The 16,458-nt window shown below is 50.0% G+C and overlaps 1 protein-coding gene across 6 annotated transcripts in view; it reads right to left on the reverse strand.

Annotated features, from left to right (window-relative positions):
• Nucleotides 1-16,458, reverse strand: part of LOC122541220 (collagen alpha-1(V) chain-like) — a 386,777-nt gene that overhangs the window by 134,664 nt on the left and 235,655 nt on the right. For all 6 annotated transcript variants that reach the window (XM_087979516.1, XM_087979517.1, XM_087979518.1 and 3 more), the window contains 2 exons: nt 8,378-8,419; nt 2,268-2,330 (listed from right to left, as the gene is read on the reverse strand). In XM_087979516.1, coding sequence (XP_087835642.1) covers nt 2,268-2,330; nt 8,378-8,419 — 105 coding nt within the window. The remainder of the gene's footprint in view (nt 1-2,267; nt 2,331-8,377; nt 8,420-16,458) is intronic.

A 16,458-nucleotide genomic window follows, 5' to 3' on the forward strand; every position in this document is an offset into this window, starting at 1 on the left:
GCAATAATGAACATTATAACGTGAATAATGACTCTGACCTTTGCTGACACAGACTACACCTCATGTGCCTTACACTATGCATTACAGACACTACAACAATATATAATCAAACTCACACTGAACATAACAATCAACCTATATATACTCACTTCCATGGTATATAACACACACTATAATTGCATACAATCAGTTTGACTGTTGCTAACCCACTATATCTGTGTGTAATTAGCCTCACACAAATGTTGCACACATTAATAGTATGTAAGCGTTCTCACACTGTACCATAGCAGAGTTAACATGTATAATCACCACAAAGTAGATGCAGTAATTGTATATAAGCATTCTCGCACAATACCTCATACACAATATAACTGTACATAATTACCCCCACACTCTAAATAATGCACATATACTATGTAATCAGTTTCATTGTACCTATTTCACTATAATTCTATAATTATCCTCATACTGTAAAAAGCATACAATTTTTCTGTGTCTTGAGACTCTATGTACATAGCATATATAATAATTATTTGAAGTCACCTTTACACTGTGCATAATGCACATCATAATAATGTATTGTATAATCAAATTCTCAGTGTACATAGCAACCATTGTGACTTTGGAGTATCACTGGCATATTGTACACAACTCTTACACTGTATATAACACATTATTACTGTCCATGTTACTAATCATTCATATGTAATTACACACTATAAATGTACCTAACTGTGTTTTATCATTCGCGCACCACACTTTACAAACTTTGGATTTGTATCAGCACTCAAACATTCAATACAATGGCTTAGAATTTCACTTAACTATAACTGTATAATTACCCCAACACAGTCCAAAGCACGTACTATAACTATGTAAAGTTACACTCTGTGCATTATAACTGTGCAGAATAAATTCCAGGCTACACATAACACAGTCTATCCAGTGTGTAATCACCTTCATGCTACATATAATACCCAATATAATCTACCACTGATCACGCACACTATACATAAAATATATCAGGTTAGGTGAATTGGCCATGCTAAATTGCCCGTAGTGTTAGGTGAAGGGGTAAATGTAGGGGAATGGATCTGGGTAGGTTGCGCTTCGGCGGGTCGGTGTGGACTTGTTGGTCCGAAGGGCCTGTTTGCACATTGTAAGTAATCTAATCTAATCTAATATCACAACTGTAAGCATAACATAACAGTACAAAATGTATACTATCACTCTCACTGTGCACAACACATAATCTAACTGTGTTTAATCATCCTCACACTGACTAACACGTTCTATAATTCTGCATGATCAACCTCACATGGACAAAATCGAGGTGGAAAATTGCCTAATGGAGGTCTAAATTGCCAAGTAATTTCCATATAGTTACCATGTTGGGCTGTGTTTTGGTGATACACCTAGTATCCAAACATGCAGAGACCAGAAGATCTGGTCTTAAAAGTCCCTAAATCTTTATAATTCCTTACATGACAATCGTCATTCATCACACTCACAGTGACCCCCATCACCAGACAGACAGTCAATCATAGGAGAGTTCAGTGGTTTGTGAACATTCTTAATGTGTTTATAAAAATTCAAAATTCCCCAAGCTGTCGTGATGGGATTCAAATCCATGTCATTAGAGGATCATTAAGGACCATTGGGTGACTATTCCAATAACATTATACCATTACACAACCTCTAAGTAGGCAACATATCTCAATTTTATTGACTCAAATGGCTGCGCGCATTCTCCCCATATGCAATGCTATAAATATTTCAATGGACTCAATTGAGTCAAGAACCAGTCAATGAATGAAGTGGGAATTTCTTGTGTGAAGAATGAGCTTGCAAAGCTGTCAGCTCTGGCTGGGTTTTCCAAGGACAACCTCAGCTTGCCTTGCTTTCTGAATTGATCAACATTACATCATAAAGAGCTAGCAGAAGCTTTAAATCAGTGGTGACAGTAAACTAAGATATTTTCTGAACAACATTTTCGGGGATGTCATTCCACCCCTTTGGAACAGATGGGACTGAACCTTGGACCCTGTCTCAGAGGTAGACATACTCCTACTGCATCACAAGACCCCCTTGGTAGCAAGCCGATTGTCATGATCAATTGAGCCTGTGTTTGATTAGCTGGCCCTCATTACAATTGATGCTCACTGTTCTCAATTGGCTACATCTGGGTGTTGACTCAGTGTCGCAACTCGAAACTCCATGAAGTATGAGCACTGGACAGCTATTCCGCAGAGCAGACCAGGACTTACCCTCTCGCCAGGTTCACCCATGGGTCCGGGAGGTCCTGCTGGACCTGGGGGGCCAGACTGACCCTGTCAACAAGACCACAAAGAAAAACGCAATTCAAGGCCAATACAATGGGCAAGTTCCACAGCCTGTATCATCATTGCCATCACCAAATAAGCGTCCTCACCCCTTCTCAATTGCAATCAGTGAGTGAGGGACAAAGGGTCATGGAGCGGCAGAGAAAGGCAGGAATGGAATTAGGTCATGCTTGATTCATGGAGAGTCTGAGAGAGAAAGGCCAAAAGAATCGAGAAGGTGGTCAGCGAGAAGGCGAAAGAGAAAGGATTGCATCCCATATATAGGACAGAAATAGTCCTTCAGAAAAACCAGTCAATATGAGTGTTTTGGCTCTGCTTAAACTCCAGCTTCCTTGTATGTCCAAACCTGTCATCTTAACTATCCATTCCTGTCTGCCTCATGCTCTTGTCCAGTTTCACCTGAAATACATCTATACCATTCACATCAACCAGTCCCTGTGTGCAGTAAAATTCCTTCTTGGTGTCTGTTTGATATTGTTGACCTCTGGTAATGCTCTTCTTCACAAGGGGTTGACACTCACTCCATATCCACACTATTAAAATCTTTCATAATTTAAAATACTTCTGTTGGGTAACCTATCAGTCTTCTCTCTGATAATTACATTCTCACATTTGTAGTATTATCCTTATGAATTGTCTCTGCACCCTTTCCAGTGTTTCTATCTCCTTTCTACAATCCAGCAACCATAACTATACCCCCCAGCAATCGAAGTATTCTGTAGGAGATTCAATACAGGTTTAGCATAATTTGGCTACTCTTCAGTTTGATTCTGTACAAATATAGATTATTGTTAGGTTTATGATTTTGTCAAAAACGTCTTTGCTAACTTGTGCTGCAGCTTTTGGTGATTGGTGTACTTTTACTCAGAGACCCCTTTGTTTCTCTACTCGACTGAGACTTGAGACACCCATAGCCTTTCTGTCCAAAGAAGCAGAGGACAAAGAAGAGGTGCAAGAAAGTAGGGAAAGTTGTATTGAGTGAGTGAAAGAGAGAGATAGATAGGGACAGAAGGTGAGCAGAGAGAGAGAGAAAGAATGCATGGGAAAAATGAGAATGACTCTGAAAGAAAGTTGATGTCAAATGCAGAGGCTGTCAAAGCTGAAAGATGTAGTAGGAATGGTGCCATGAAGAAATGCCAACTTGGTGGGTGGAGGGATGTAGATATGGAAACCATGGGACTGGACTGGTGGGATTGTCCAGAGTCTCCTGACCGTGCAGAGAGGCACCGGGATTATGTGATGATTATATGGCATCCCCTCTGACAGTACTGCATCTGGTGTGGCACAGGAGATGCTGCTGGGCCTGACAAGGGTCCGGCAGCATCTCTTTCTCACTCAGAAGCTAGCCTTCGAAACAGAATGCATCCACCTCAAACTCACCCAGTCCCTTCAGTTCAACCTTCATTTTCATCCTCTCTTTGTACGCCTAGCCTTTCTCTCTCTCTCCCCTTCAATTCTCTGGTCTCCCCCTCATCATCTTCCACAGTCTCTATCTCTGCATTTTGCCCTCTCACTTCATCTATCCTCCACTCTCTACCCTCCAGCCTTCTTTCATCCAGTCTTCCTTCTCCCTTTCAATACCCCTCACACCCTCTCGCCCTGTCATCCGCTCTCTCTCATTGCATCTTCTCTCCACCCTCCTTTCTGTATCTCCAACTCTCTCTCCTCCACACTTGCTGTTTTTATCCTTCTCTCACCTATTCTCATTCTGTCTCCCACTCTCTCCCTCCTCCACACTCCCTCCCTAGCCTTCACTCACGTGCTCACTCTCCACCACAATCTCTGTCTACCCTTCTTCATTATCTCACTCTGTCCTGAGAGTCTGAGGGGCTGAGAGACTGAGGGGCAGAGGGACCAAGATGCTAGTGGTGGGAACTGAGAGATGAAGGGACTGAGAGACTCAGACTGCGAGAAAGAGAAAATGAAGCACTGAGGAACTCAGAGACTGAGGCACTGAGCAGTTGTGGGACTGGAAAATAAAGGGTTTGGGGAAATGAGGGACTGAGAAAGAGAGAGTGAGGGAAGGATAGATTGAGGGATTGAGAGACAGAGGGACTGAAAGACTGAGGGATTGAAGGCCAGAGGGACTTAGGTACTGTGGCACTGATGGAATGGGAGACTGAGGGACTCAGTGACTCTGAGACTGAGGGTCTGAAGGGATGGGGGACTAAGAGACTGACAGACTGAGGATCTGAGTGATGGAGGGACTGAGGCATTGAGGGGCTAAAGGAATGTGTGGCTGAGATGCTGATGGAATGAGAGACTGTGGGATTGAGTGACTCTGGGACTGAGAGACTGAAGGTTTGATGGGGTGAGGGCCAAGGAGACCAAGGGACTGCAGAACTGAGGGACTGAATGGCTCTGTGATTGAGCAATTGAGAGACAGAGGAACTGTGGGGATGAGTGACCGATAGACGGAAGGATGGAGAGACTGGGAAACACAGTTACCAAGACACTGAGAAACAGGGACACTGAGGGACAGAGAGACTGCAACTGAGCAGCTCTGGGACTGAGCAACTGAGACACAGAAGGACTGAGGGAGCAAGGGACTGAGGGATGGAGAGACTAAGGATAGAAGGATTGAGGGACAGAAGGACTGAGAGACTGTGTTTCAGACGGACAGAATGGCTGAGAGACTCAGGGTTTGAGGGAATTGGTGGATGAGGGACTAGGAGATTGAAGGACTGAGTAACTGAAAGATGGAGGGACTGAGAGACACAGGGACCGAGGGACCAAGGGGTGGAGAGACAGAGCAATTAAGAGACCCAGGGACTAAGGGACTAAAGATTGAGGTGGACCGAAAGACTGAGAGATTGAGGGATTGAGGGAATGAAAAACTGAATAACTGAGATGCTGTGGGAGTTAGAAACTGAGGGATTGAGAGACAGAGGGCCTGATGGGATGAGTGAATGTCGGACTGAGAGACTGTGGATCATAGATACAATGGGACTGAAAAACAGGGGAACAAACAGACAGAGGGACTGAGAGACAGTGAGAATTAGAGACTGTTGCATTGAGAGACTGAGGGATTGAGAGACTGAGGAGCAGATAGATGGCTTTGTCAAGGGGAGGTCATGCCTGAAAAATCTGTTAGAATTCTTTAAATAGATAATGAGCAGGTGAGACAAAGGAGAGCCGGTGGACGTGATCTATTCAGATTTCCAGAAGGCCTTTAACAAGGTGCAGCACTGGAGGTTGCTAAATAAGATAACAGGCCATGATGTTACGGACAAGTACTGACATTTTTAGAAGATTGGCAGACTTACAGAAAGCAGAGAGTATGAATAAAAGGGTCTTTTCAGGATAGCAACTGGTGTCTAGTGTGTTGAGACCACAGCTATTCATGTAATACATTAATGATCTGGACAAAGGAACTGAGGGATCTAAGAGGTAGAGTTGCAGGAGCCATGTCCAACAAGTTCAAAAGTGGACCGGAATGGGGACTACAGGCAGGATGAGCCAACTGACCTCATCACTGGTGCGTGGAGCCATTCAAGTTAGGGGAGAGAAATGTTGTAATTGGTGATAGTATAGTTAGGGGCATAGACACTGTTCTCTGTGACCAGGATCGAGAGTCTCGAAGGTTGTGTTGCCTGCCTTGTGCTCGGGTTAGGGATATTTCATCTGGGCTGCAGAGGAACTTGGAGTGGGAGGGTAAAGGTCCATTGGTTGTGGTCTACATTGGTACAAACAATATAGATAAGACAAGGGCCGAGGTTCTGCAAAGGGAGGATGCATAGTTAGAAGCGAAATTAGAAAGCAGAACCAAAAATCTCTGGATTACTACCTGAGCCACGAGCTAATTGGTACAGGGTCAATAAGATCAGGCAGATAAATGTATGGGTCAAAGATTGGTATGGGAGAAATGGGTTTGAATTTATTGGACATTGGTACTAATTCAGGGGAAGAAGGGACCTGTTCTGATGGGATAGTCTTCATCTGAACCATGCTGGGAGCAGAGTCCTAGCGAATCACATAGCTAGGGTTGTAGACAGGGCTTTAAACTAAATGGGGGGGGGAGGGCTCAGTTATAGAGGAAATTAAAAAACCAAATTTAAGGGAGGAGGTAAGAGTGCAGAACTCAGGAGAGGTTATTAAAGTCTCTAGCACAGATACAAATAGGACAGAGTGTACAGAAAGGGTTAGCAATCAAACTCCAAGCACACTGGACAAACAAATGATAATGAGAAGCGGGGGGAGGGGGGAGTGCATTAATACAGAACTGAAGGTGTTTTATCTGAATGCATGCAGTATAAGGACTAAGACAGACAGGCTAGTGGTACAGATCAAAATTGGCAGGTTAAGACATGATGGGTATCCCTGAGACATGGCTGCAAGGAGATCAGGATTGGGAGCTAAATATTCAAGGATGTACATCCTATCGAAAAGATAGGTAAGTGGGCAGAGGGGGTGGGTTTGCCTTATGAGTAAGAAATGAAATTAAATCAATAGTGAGAAATGAAGTAGGGGCAGATGGTGTAGAATCTGTGGGTAGAATTGAGGAACCGCAAAGGTAAAAAATGCCATAGTTGGAGCAATGCACAGGCCCCAAATAGTAATCAGGAGCTGGGACGCAAGATACACCAGGAGATAGAAAGGATGTGTAGGAAAGGCAAAGTTACAGTGGGTCATGGGGGATTTCAATATGCAGGTGGACTGAGAAAATCAGGTTGGTAGTGGAGTGCAAGAAAAAGGAATTTATGGAATGTCTACGAATTGGCTTTTTGGAGCAGCTTGTGGTGGAGCCCTCTAGGGAACAGGCAGCACTGGATTTAGTGTTGTGCAATGAGGCAGAATTGATCAGGGAGCTTCAAGGTGAAGGAACACTTAGGAGGCAGTGACCATAACATGATTGAATTTACTCTGTAATTTGAGAGGAAGAAGACAGAATCAGAGGTAACAGTATTATAGCTACATAAGGAGGCTTGAGGGAGGAGCTGGGTAGTATTGACTAGGAGAGACGATTCTAGATTAGAGTGGTGCTGGAAAAGCACAGCTGGTCAGGCAGCATCTGAGCAGCAGGAAAATTGATGTTTCAGGCAAAAGCCCTTCATCAGGACTCCAAGGAGCAGGAAAATCGACTTTACCTAGTAGGGTGACGAAATGTCTGGAAATGAACTTCCCAGCTCAGCGAGCAAACCTACATTCAGAACCTCAACCGGAGCTAAAACCTTCCCAAAACTCAATAATTTTGGACAGTTTTGGGCCTCATCTCTAAGGTAGTGTGTGCTGGTATTAGAAGGGGTCCAGAGGAGGTTTACGAAACTGATCCCAGAAATGAAGACTTGTCATATGAGGAGCGGTTGACGACTCTGGGTCTGTATTCAATGGAGTTTAGAAACATAAGGGAATTTCATCAAAACCTACAGGATACTGAGAAGCCTGGAAAGAGTGGATATAGAGAAGATGTTTCCGCTACTGGCAGAGACTAGAACTCAAGGGCACAGTCTCAGAATGAAGGATTGACCCTTTAAAAGTGAGGTGAGGAGGAATTTCTTTAGCAAGAGTGTGTTTCATCTCTGGAACCCATTGTCACAGAGGTCTGTGGAAGCTCAGTCACTGACTTTATTTAAGACAGTGGTGGATAATTTCTTGATTGGTGAGGGGATCAAGGGTTATAGGGAGAAAGCAGGAAAATGGATTGAAAAACATATCAACCATGACAGAATGTTGAAGCTGATTTAATGGACCAAATGGCCTAATCCTGCACCTATATCTTATGGTCTTAATAATGACTGAGATTGAGGGACTGAGAGTGACTGAGGCCTGAAAGAGTGAGAGATTGAGTAATTAGGAGACTGTATGGGGGACTGAGAGACTAAGGGGACAAAGAGACAGAAACTATGAGACTGACTGAGAGAGGCAGACTAAAAGATTGTGGGAACAGAAGGCTGTGGGACTGAGGGAGTGAGGGAATGAGAGACTGATAGGCAGAGAGACAGAAACTATGAGACTGAGAGACAGATGGACTGAGGGGCTGAAAGACTGAGAGGTGGAGGGACTGAAGAATTCATAATACAATCACAGTCACTTACCGCAGGGCCTTCTGGACCAGGAGGACCTTCCACCAGCATCCCCTGGAAACAAATACAGACAGCATCAGTTAACAGAAAAGTGAGGGGAGGGGGAGGGTATAAGGGAAGACAGAGGACAGGGGCGAACTGCAGTACAGAATCAAGTGTAAATAGTAGAGTGAGAGGGGGGGCAAGAAGAGTAAGTGTTAAAAAAGAGGTGGGGGATGGTAAATAGTTAAGTGGAGGGAGTATAGGGAAGGGAGAGGATGGAGATACACGAAGATTGCGAGAAGGAGGTAGAGAGGGGAAGAGAATGAAGGGGGAGACGAAAGGGTTACTGATGGTGTAGATAGGTATCCCAGATGCACAGCATTGGCTTTGACAGACACCACAGCGACACAACACTCCTTTTGAAAGAGAGCAAGCGTACTAAACCTTGGCTGTGACAGACAGCACAGGGACACTGCACTAGCTGTGACAGACAGCACAGGGACACCGCACTGGCTGTGACAGACAGCACAGGGACACCGCACTGGCTGTGACAGACAGCACAGGGACACGGCACTGGCTGTGACAGACAGCACAGGTACACCGCACTGGCTGTGACAGACAGCACAGGTACACCGCACTGGCTGTGACAGACAGCACAGGGACACCGCACTGGCTGTGACAGACAGCACAGGGACACGGCACTGGCTGTGACAGACAGCACAGGTACACCGCACTGGCTGTGACAGACAGCACAGGGACACCACACTGGCTGTGACAGACAGCACAGGGACACCGCACTGGCTGTGACAGACAGCACAGGGACACAGCACTGACTGTGACAGACAGCACAGGGACACCGCACTGGCTGTGACAGACAGCACGGGGACACCGCACTGGCTGTGACAGACAGCACAGGGACACTGCACTGACTGTGACAGACAGCACAGGTACACATCACTGACTGTGACAGACAGCACAGGGACACTGCACTGGCTGTGACAGACAGCACAGGGACACCGCACTGACTGTCACAGACAGCACAGGGACACTGCACTGGCTGTGACAGACAGCACAGGGACACCGAACTGGCTGTGACAGACAGCACAGGGACACTGCACTGGCTGTGACAGACAGCACGGGTACACATCACTGGCTGTGACAGACAGCACAGGGACACTGCACTGGCTGTGACAGACAGCACAGGTACACATCACTGACTGTGACAGACAGCACAGGGATACCGCACTGGCTGTGACAGACAGCACAGGTACACAGCACTGACTGTGACAGACAGCACAGGGACACTGCACCGGCTGTGACAGACAGCACAGGTACACAGCACTGACTGTGACAGACAGCACAGGGACACCGCACGGGCTGTGACAGACAGCACAGGGACACAGCACTGACTGTGACAGACAGCACAGGGACACCGCACTGGCTGTGACAGACAGCACAGGTACACATCAATGACTGTGACAGACAGCACAGGGACACCCCACTGGCTGTGACAGACAGCACAGGTACACAGCACTGACTGTGACAGACAGCACAGGGACACCGCACTGGCTGTGACAGACAGCACAGAGACACCGCACTGACTGTGACAGACAGCACAGGTACACAGCACTGACTGTGACAGACAGCACAGGTACACATCACTGACTGTGACAGACAGCACAGGGACACCGCACTGGCTGTGACAGACAGCACAGGTACACATCACTGACTGCGACAGACAGCACAGGGACACCGCACTGGCTGTGACAGACAGCACAGGTACACAGCACTGACTGTGACAGACAGCACAGGTACACAGCACTGACTGTGACAGACAGCACAGGGACACCGCACTGGCTGTGACAGACAGCACGGGGACACCGCACTGACTGTGACAGACAGCACAGAGACACTGCACTGGCTGTGACAGACAGCACAGGGACACATCACTGACTATGACAGACAGCACGGGGACACCGCCCTGACTGTGACAGACAGCACAGGGACACCGCACTGACTGTGACAGACAGCACAGGTACACATCACTGACTGTGACAGACAGCACAGGGACACCGCACTGGCTGTGACAGACAGCACAGGTACACATCACTGACTGTGAGAGACAGCACAGAGACACCGCACTGGCTGTGACAGACAGCACAGGGACACATCACTGACTGTGACAGACAGCACAGGTACACATCACTGACTGTGACAGACAGCACAGGGACACCGCACTGGCTGTGACAGACAGCACAGGTACACATCACTGACTGTGAGAGACAGCACAGGGACACCACACTGACTGTGACAGACAGCACAGGGACACCGCACTGGCTGTGACAGATAGCACAGGTACACATCAGTGACTGTGACAGACAGCACAGGGATTACGCACTGGCTGTGACAGACAGCACAGGTACACAGCACTGACTGTGACAGACAGCACGAGGATACAGCACTGACTGTGACAGACAGCACAGGTACACAGCACTGACTGTGACAGACAGCACAGGGACACCACACTGGCTGTGACAGACAGCACAGGTATACAGTACTGACTGTGACAGACAGCACAGGGACACCGCACTGGCTGTGACAGACAGCATAGGGACACCGCACTGACTGTGACAGACAGCACAGGGACACCGCACTGGCTGTGACAGACAGCACAGGTACACAGCACTGACTGTGAGAGACAGCACGGAGACACAGCACTGACTGTGACAGACAGCACGGGGACACAGCACTGACTGTGACAGACAGCACAGGGACACCGCACTGGCTGTGACAGACAGCACAGGGACACAGCACTGGCTGTGAGAGACAGCACAGGGACACCGCACTGGCTGTGAGAGACAGCACAGGGACACAGCACAGACTGTGAGAGACAGGACGGTGACACCACACTGGCTGTGACAGACAGCACAGGGACACAGCACTGACTGTGAGAGACAGCACGGAGACACAGCACTGACTGTGACAGACAGCACGGGGACACCGCACTGGCTGTGACAGACAGCACAGGGACACAGCACTGGCTGTGAGAGACAGCACAGGGACACCACACTGACTGTGACAGACAGCACAGGGACACCGCACTGGCTGTGACAGACAGCACAGGGACACAGCACTGGCTGTGAGAGACAGCACAGGGACACCGCACTGGCTGTGAGAGACAGCACAGGGACACAGCACAGACTGTGAGAGACAGGACGGTGACACCACACTGGCTGTGACAGACAGCACAGGGACACAGCACTGACTGTGAGAGACAGCACGGGGACACAGCACTGACTGTGACAGAAAGCACAGGGACACCGCACTGGCTGTGACAGACAGCACAGGTACACAGCACTGAATGTGACAGACAGCACAGGGACACCGCACTGGCTGTGACAGACAGCATAGGTACACATCAGTGACTGTGACAGACAGCACAGGGACACCGCACTGGCTGTGACAGACAGCACAGGTACACAGCACTGACTGTGAGAGACAGCACGGGGACACAGCACTGACTGTGACAGACAGCACGGGGACACTGCACTGACTGTGACAGACCAAACAGGTACACAGCACTGACTGTGAGAGACAGCACGGGGACACAGCACTGACTGTGACAGAAAGCACAGGGACACCGCACTGACTGTGACAGACAGCATGGGGACACAGCACTGACTGTGACAGACAGCACGGGGACACCGCACTGACTGTGACAAACAGCACGGGGAGACAGCACTGACTGTGACAGACAGCACGGGGACACCGCACTGACTGTGACAAACAGCACGGGGAGACAGCACTGACTGTGACAGACAGCACGGGGACACAGCACTGACTGTGACAGACAGCACGGGGACACAGCACTGGCTGTGACAGACAGCACGGGGACACCGCACTGACTGTTACAGACAGCAGGGGGACACCACACTGGCTGTGACAGACAGCAGGGGGACACAGCACTGACTGTGACAGACAGCACAGGGACACAGCACAGAGTGTGAGAGACAGCATGGGGACAAAGCACTGACTGTGACAGACAGCACAGGTACACATCACTGACTGTGACAGACAGCATGGCGACACCGCACTGGCTGTGACAGGCAGCACGGGGAGACAACACAGACTGTGACAGACAGCACGGGGACACGGCACTGATTGTGACAGACAGCACAGGTACACAGCACTGACTGTGACAGACAGCACGGTGACACCGCACTGACTGTGACAGACAGCACGGGGACACAGCACTGACTGTGACAGACAGCACAGGGACACCGCACTGACTGTGACAGACAGCACAGGGACACCGCACTGACTGTGACAGACAGCACGGGGACACCGCACTGACTGTGACAGACAGCAGGGAGATACATCACTGACTGTGACAGACAGCACAGGGACACATCACTGACTGTGACAACAGCACGGGGACACAGCACAGACTGTGACAGACAGCACGGAGACACCGCACTGACTGTGACTGACAGCACGGGAACACAGCACTGACTGTGACAGACAGCACAGAGATACGGCACTGGCTGTGACAGACAAAATAGGTACACAGCACTGACTGTGACAGACAGCACATGGACACAGCACTGACTGTGACAGGCAGCACGGTGACACCGCACTGACTGTGACAGACAGCATGGGGACACAGCACTGACTGTGACAGACAGCACAGGTACACAGCACTGACTGTGACAGACAGCACGAGGACACAGCACTGACTGTGACAGACAGCACAGGTACACAGCATTGACTGTGACAGACAGCACGGTGACACAGCACTGACCGTGACAGACTGCACGGGTACACAGCACTGACTGTGACAGGCAGCACGGTGACACCGCACTGACTGTGACAGACAGCACAGGTACACATCACTGACTGTGACAGACAGCACGGGGACACCGCACTGACTGTGACAGACAGCACGGGGACACAGCACTGACTGTGACAGACAGCACAGGTACACAGCACTGACTGTGACAGACAGCACGAGGACACAGCACTGACTGTGACAGACAGCACAGGTACACAGCACTGACTGTGACAGACAGCACTGACTGTGACAGACAGCACAGGTACACATCACTGACTGTGACAGACAGCACGGTGACACCGCACTGACTGTGACAGACAGCACGGGGACACCGCACTGACTGTGACAGACAGCATGGGGACACAGCACAGACTGTGACAGACAGCACGGGGACACCGCACTGACTGTGACAGAGAGCACGGGGACACAGCACAGACTGTGACAGACAGCACGGGGACACCACAGTGACTGTGATAGACAGCACGGGAACACCACACAGGCTGTGACAGACAAAACAGGTACACAGCACTGACTGTGACAGACAGCACGGGGACACAGCACTGACTGTGACAGGCAGCACGGGGACACTGCACTAACTGTGACAGACAGCACAGGGACACCGCACTGGCTGTGACAGACAGCACAGGGACACAGCACTGACTGTGACAGGCAGCAGGGGGACATAGCACTGACTGTGACAGACAGCACAGGTACACATCACTGACTGTCAGACAGCACGGGGACACCACACTGACTGTGACAGACAGCACGGGGACACAGCACTGATTGTGACAGACAGCACGGGGACACAGCAATGACTGTGACAGACAGCACGGGGACACCACACTGACTGTGACAGACAGCACTGACTGTGACAGGCAGCACAGGGACACCTCCCTGACTGTGACAGACAGCACGGGGACACCAAACTGACTGTGACAGACAGCACAGGGACACCGCACTTACTGTGACAGACAGCGTGGGGACACAGCACTGACTGTGACAGACAGCACTGACTGTGACAGACAGCACAGGGACACCGCACTTACTGTGACAGAAAGCACGGGGACACCGCACTGACTGTGACAGACAGCACGGGGACACAGCACTGACTGTGACAGACAGCACAGAGACACCGCACTGGCTGTGACAGACCAAACAGGTACACAGCAATGACTGTGACAGACAGCACGGGGACACAGCACTGACTGTGACAGGCAGCACAGAGACACCGCACTGACTGTGACAGACAGCACAGGGGCACAGCACTGACTGTGACAGACAGCACAGGGACACCGCACTGACTGTGACAGACAGCACGGGGACACCACACTGACTGTGAGAGACAGCACGTGGACACAGCACTGACTGTGACAGACAGCACGGGGACACAGCACTGACCGTTGCAGACAGCACGGGGACACAGCACTAACTGTGACAGACAGCACAGACACACAGCATTGACTCTGACAGACAGCAAAGGTACACAGCACTGACTGTGACAGACAGCATAGGTACACAGCATTGACTGTGACAGACAGCAAAGGTACACAGCACTAACTGTGACAGGCAGCACAGGTACACAACACTGACTGTGACAGACAGCAAAGGTACACAGCACTGACCGTTGCAGACAGCACAGGGACACAGCACTAACTGTGACAGACAGCACAGACACACAGCATTGACTCTGACAGACAGCAAAGGTACACAGCACTGACTGTGACAGACAGCATAGGTACACAGCATTGACTGTGACAGACAGCAAAGGTACACAGCACTAACTGTGACAGGCAGCACAGGTACACAACACTGACTGTGACAGATAGCAAGGGACACAGCACTGACTGTGACAGGCAGCACAGGTACACAGCATTGACTGTGACAGACAGCAAAGGTACACAGCACTGACTGTGACAGGCAGCACAGGTACACCGCACTGACTGGACAGACAGCACACGGACACAGCACTGACTGTGACAGGCAGCACGGGGACACAGAACTGACTGTGACAGACAGCACAGGGACACAGCACTGACTGTGACAGACAGCACAGGGACACAGCACTGACTGTGACAGACTGCACGGGGACACAGAACTGACTGTGACAGACAGCAGGGGGACACGGCACTGACTGTGACAGACAGCACAGGGACACAGCACTGACTGTAATAGACAGCGCAGGGACACAGCACTGACTGTGACAGACAGCACAGGGACACAACACTGACTGTGACAGACAGCACGGGGACACTGCACTGACTGTGACAGAGAGTACGGGACACGCCACAGACTGTGACAGACAGCACGGGGACACGCCACAGACTGTGACAGACAGCACGGCGACACAGCACTGGCTGTGACAGACAGCACAGGGACACGGCACTGACTGTGACAGACAGCACAGGTACACAGCACTGACTTTGACAGACAGCGTGGGGACATGCCACAGACTGTGACAGACAACACAGGGACACAGCACTAACTGTGACAGACAACACAGGTACACAGCATTGACTGTGACAGAGAGCACATGGACACAGCACTGACTGTGACAAACAGCACAGGGACACAGCCCTGGCTGTGACAGACAGCACAGGTACATAGCCCTGGCTGTGACAGACAGCACGGGGACACCGCACTGACTGTGACAGACAGCGCAGGTACACAGCACTGACTATGACAGACAGCACATGGACAAGCACTGACTGTGACAGACAGCACAGGTACACAGCCCTGGCTGTGACAGGCAGCACGGGGACACAGCCCTGGCTGTGACAGACAACACGGGGACACGGCACTGACTGTGACGGATAGCACAGGTACACAGCACTGACTGTGACAGGCAGCACGCGGACATGGCACCGACTGTGACAGACAGCACGGGGACACAGCACTGACTGTGACAGAGAGCACAGGTACATAGCACTGATTGTGACGGACAGCACGGGGACACAGCACTGACTGTGACAGAGAGCACAGGTACATAGCACTGATTGTGACGGACAGCACGGGGACACAGCACTGACTGTGACAGACAGCACGGGGACACAGCACTGACTGTGACAGAGAGCACGGGTACATAGCACTGATTGTGACGGACAGCACGGGGACACAGCACTGACTGTGACAGAGAGCACAGGTACATAGCACTGATTGTGACGGACAGCACGGGGACACAGCACTGACTGTGACAGACAGCACGGGGACACAGCACTGACTGTGACAGAGAGCACGGGTACATAGCACTGATTGTGACGGACAGCACGGGGACACAGCA

Source organism: Chiloscyllium plagiosum, unplaced genomic scaffold, assembly GCF_037043375.1.
Source record: "Chiloscyllium plagiosum isolate Xiang-an unplaced genomic scaffold, Cpla_swu_hap1 HiC_scaffold_35, whole genome shotgun sequence".
NCBI lineage: Eukaryota > Metazoa > Chordata > Chondrichthyes > Orectolobiformes > Hemiscylliidae > Chiloscyllium > Chiloscyllium plagiosum.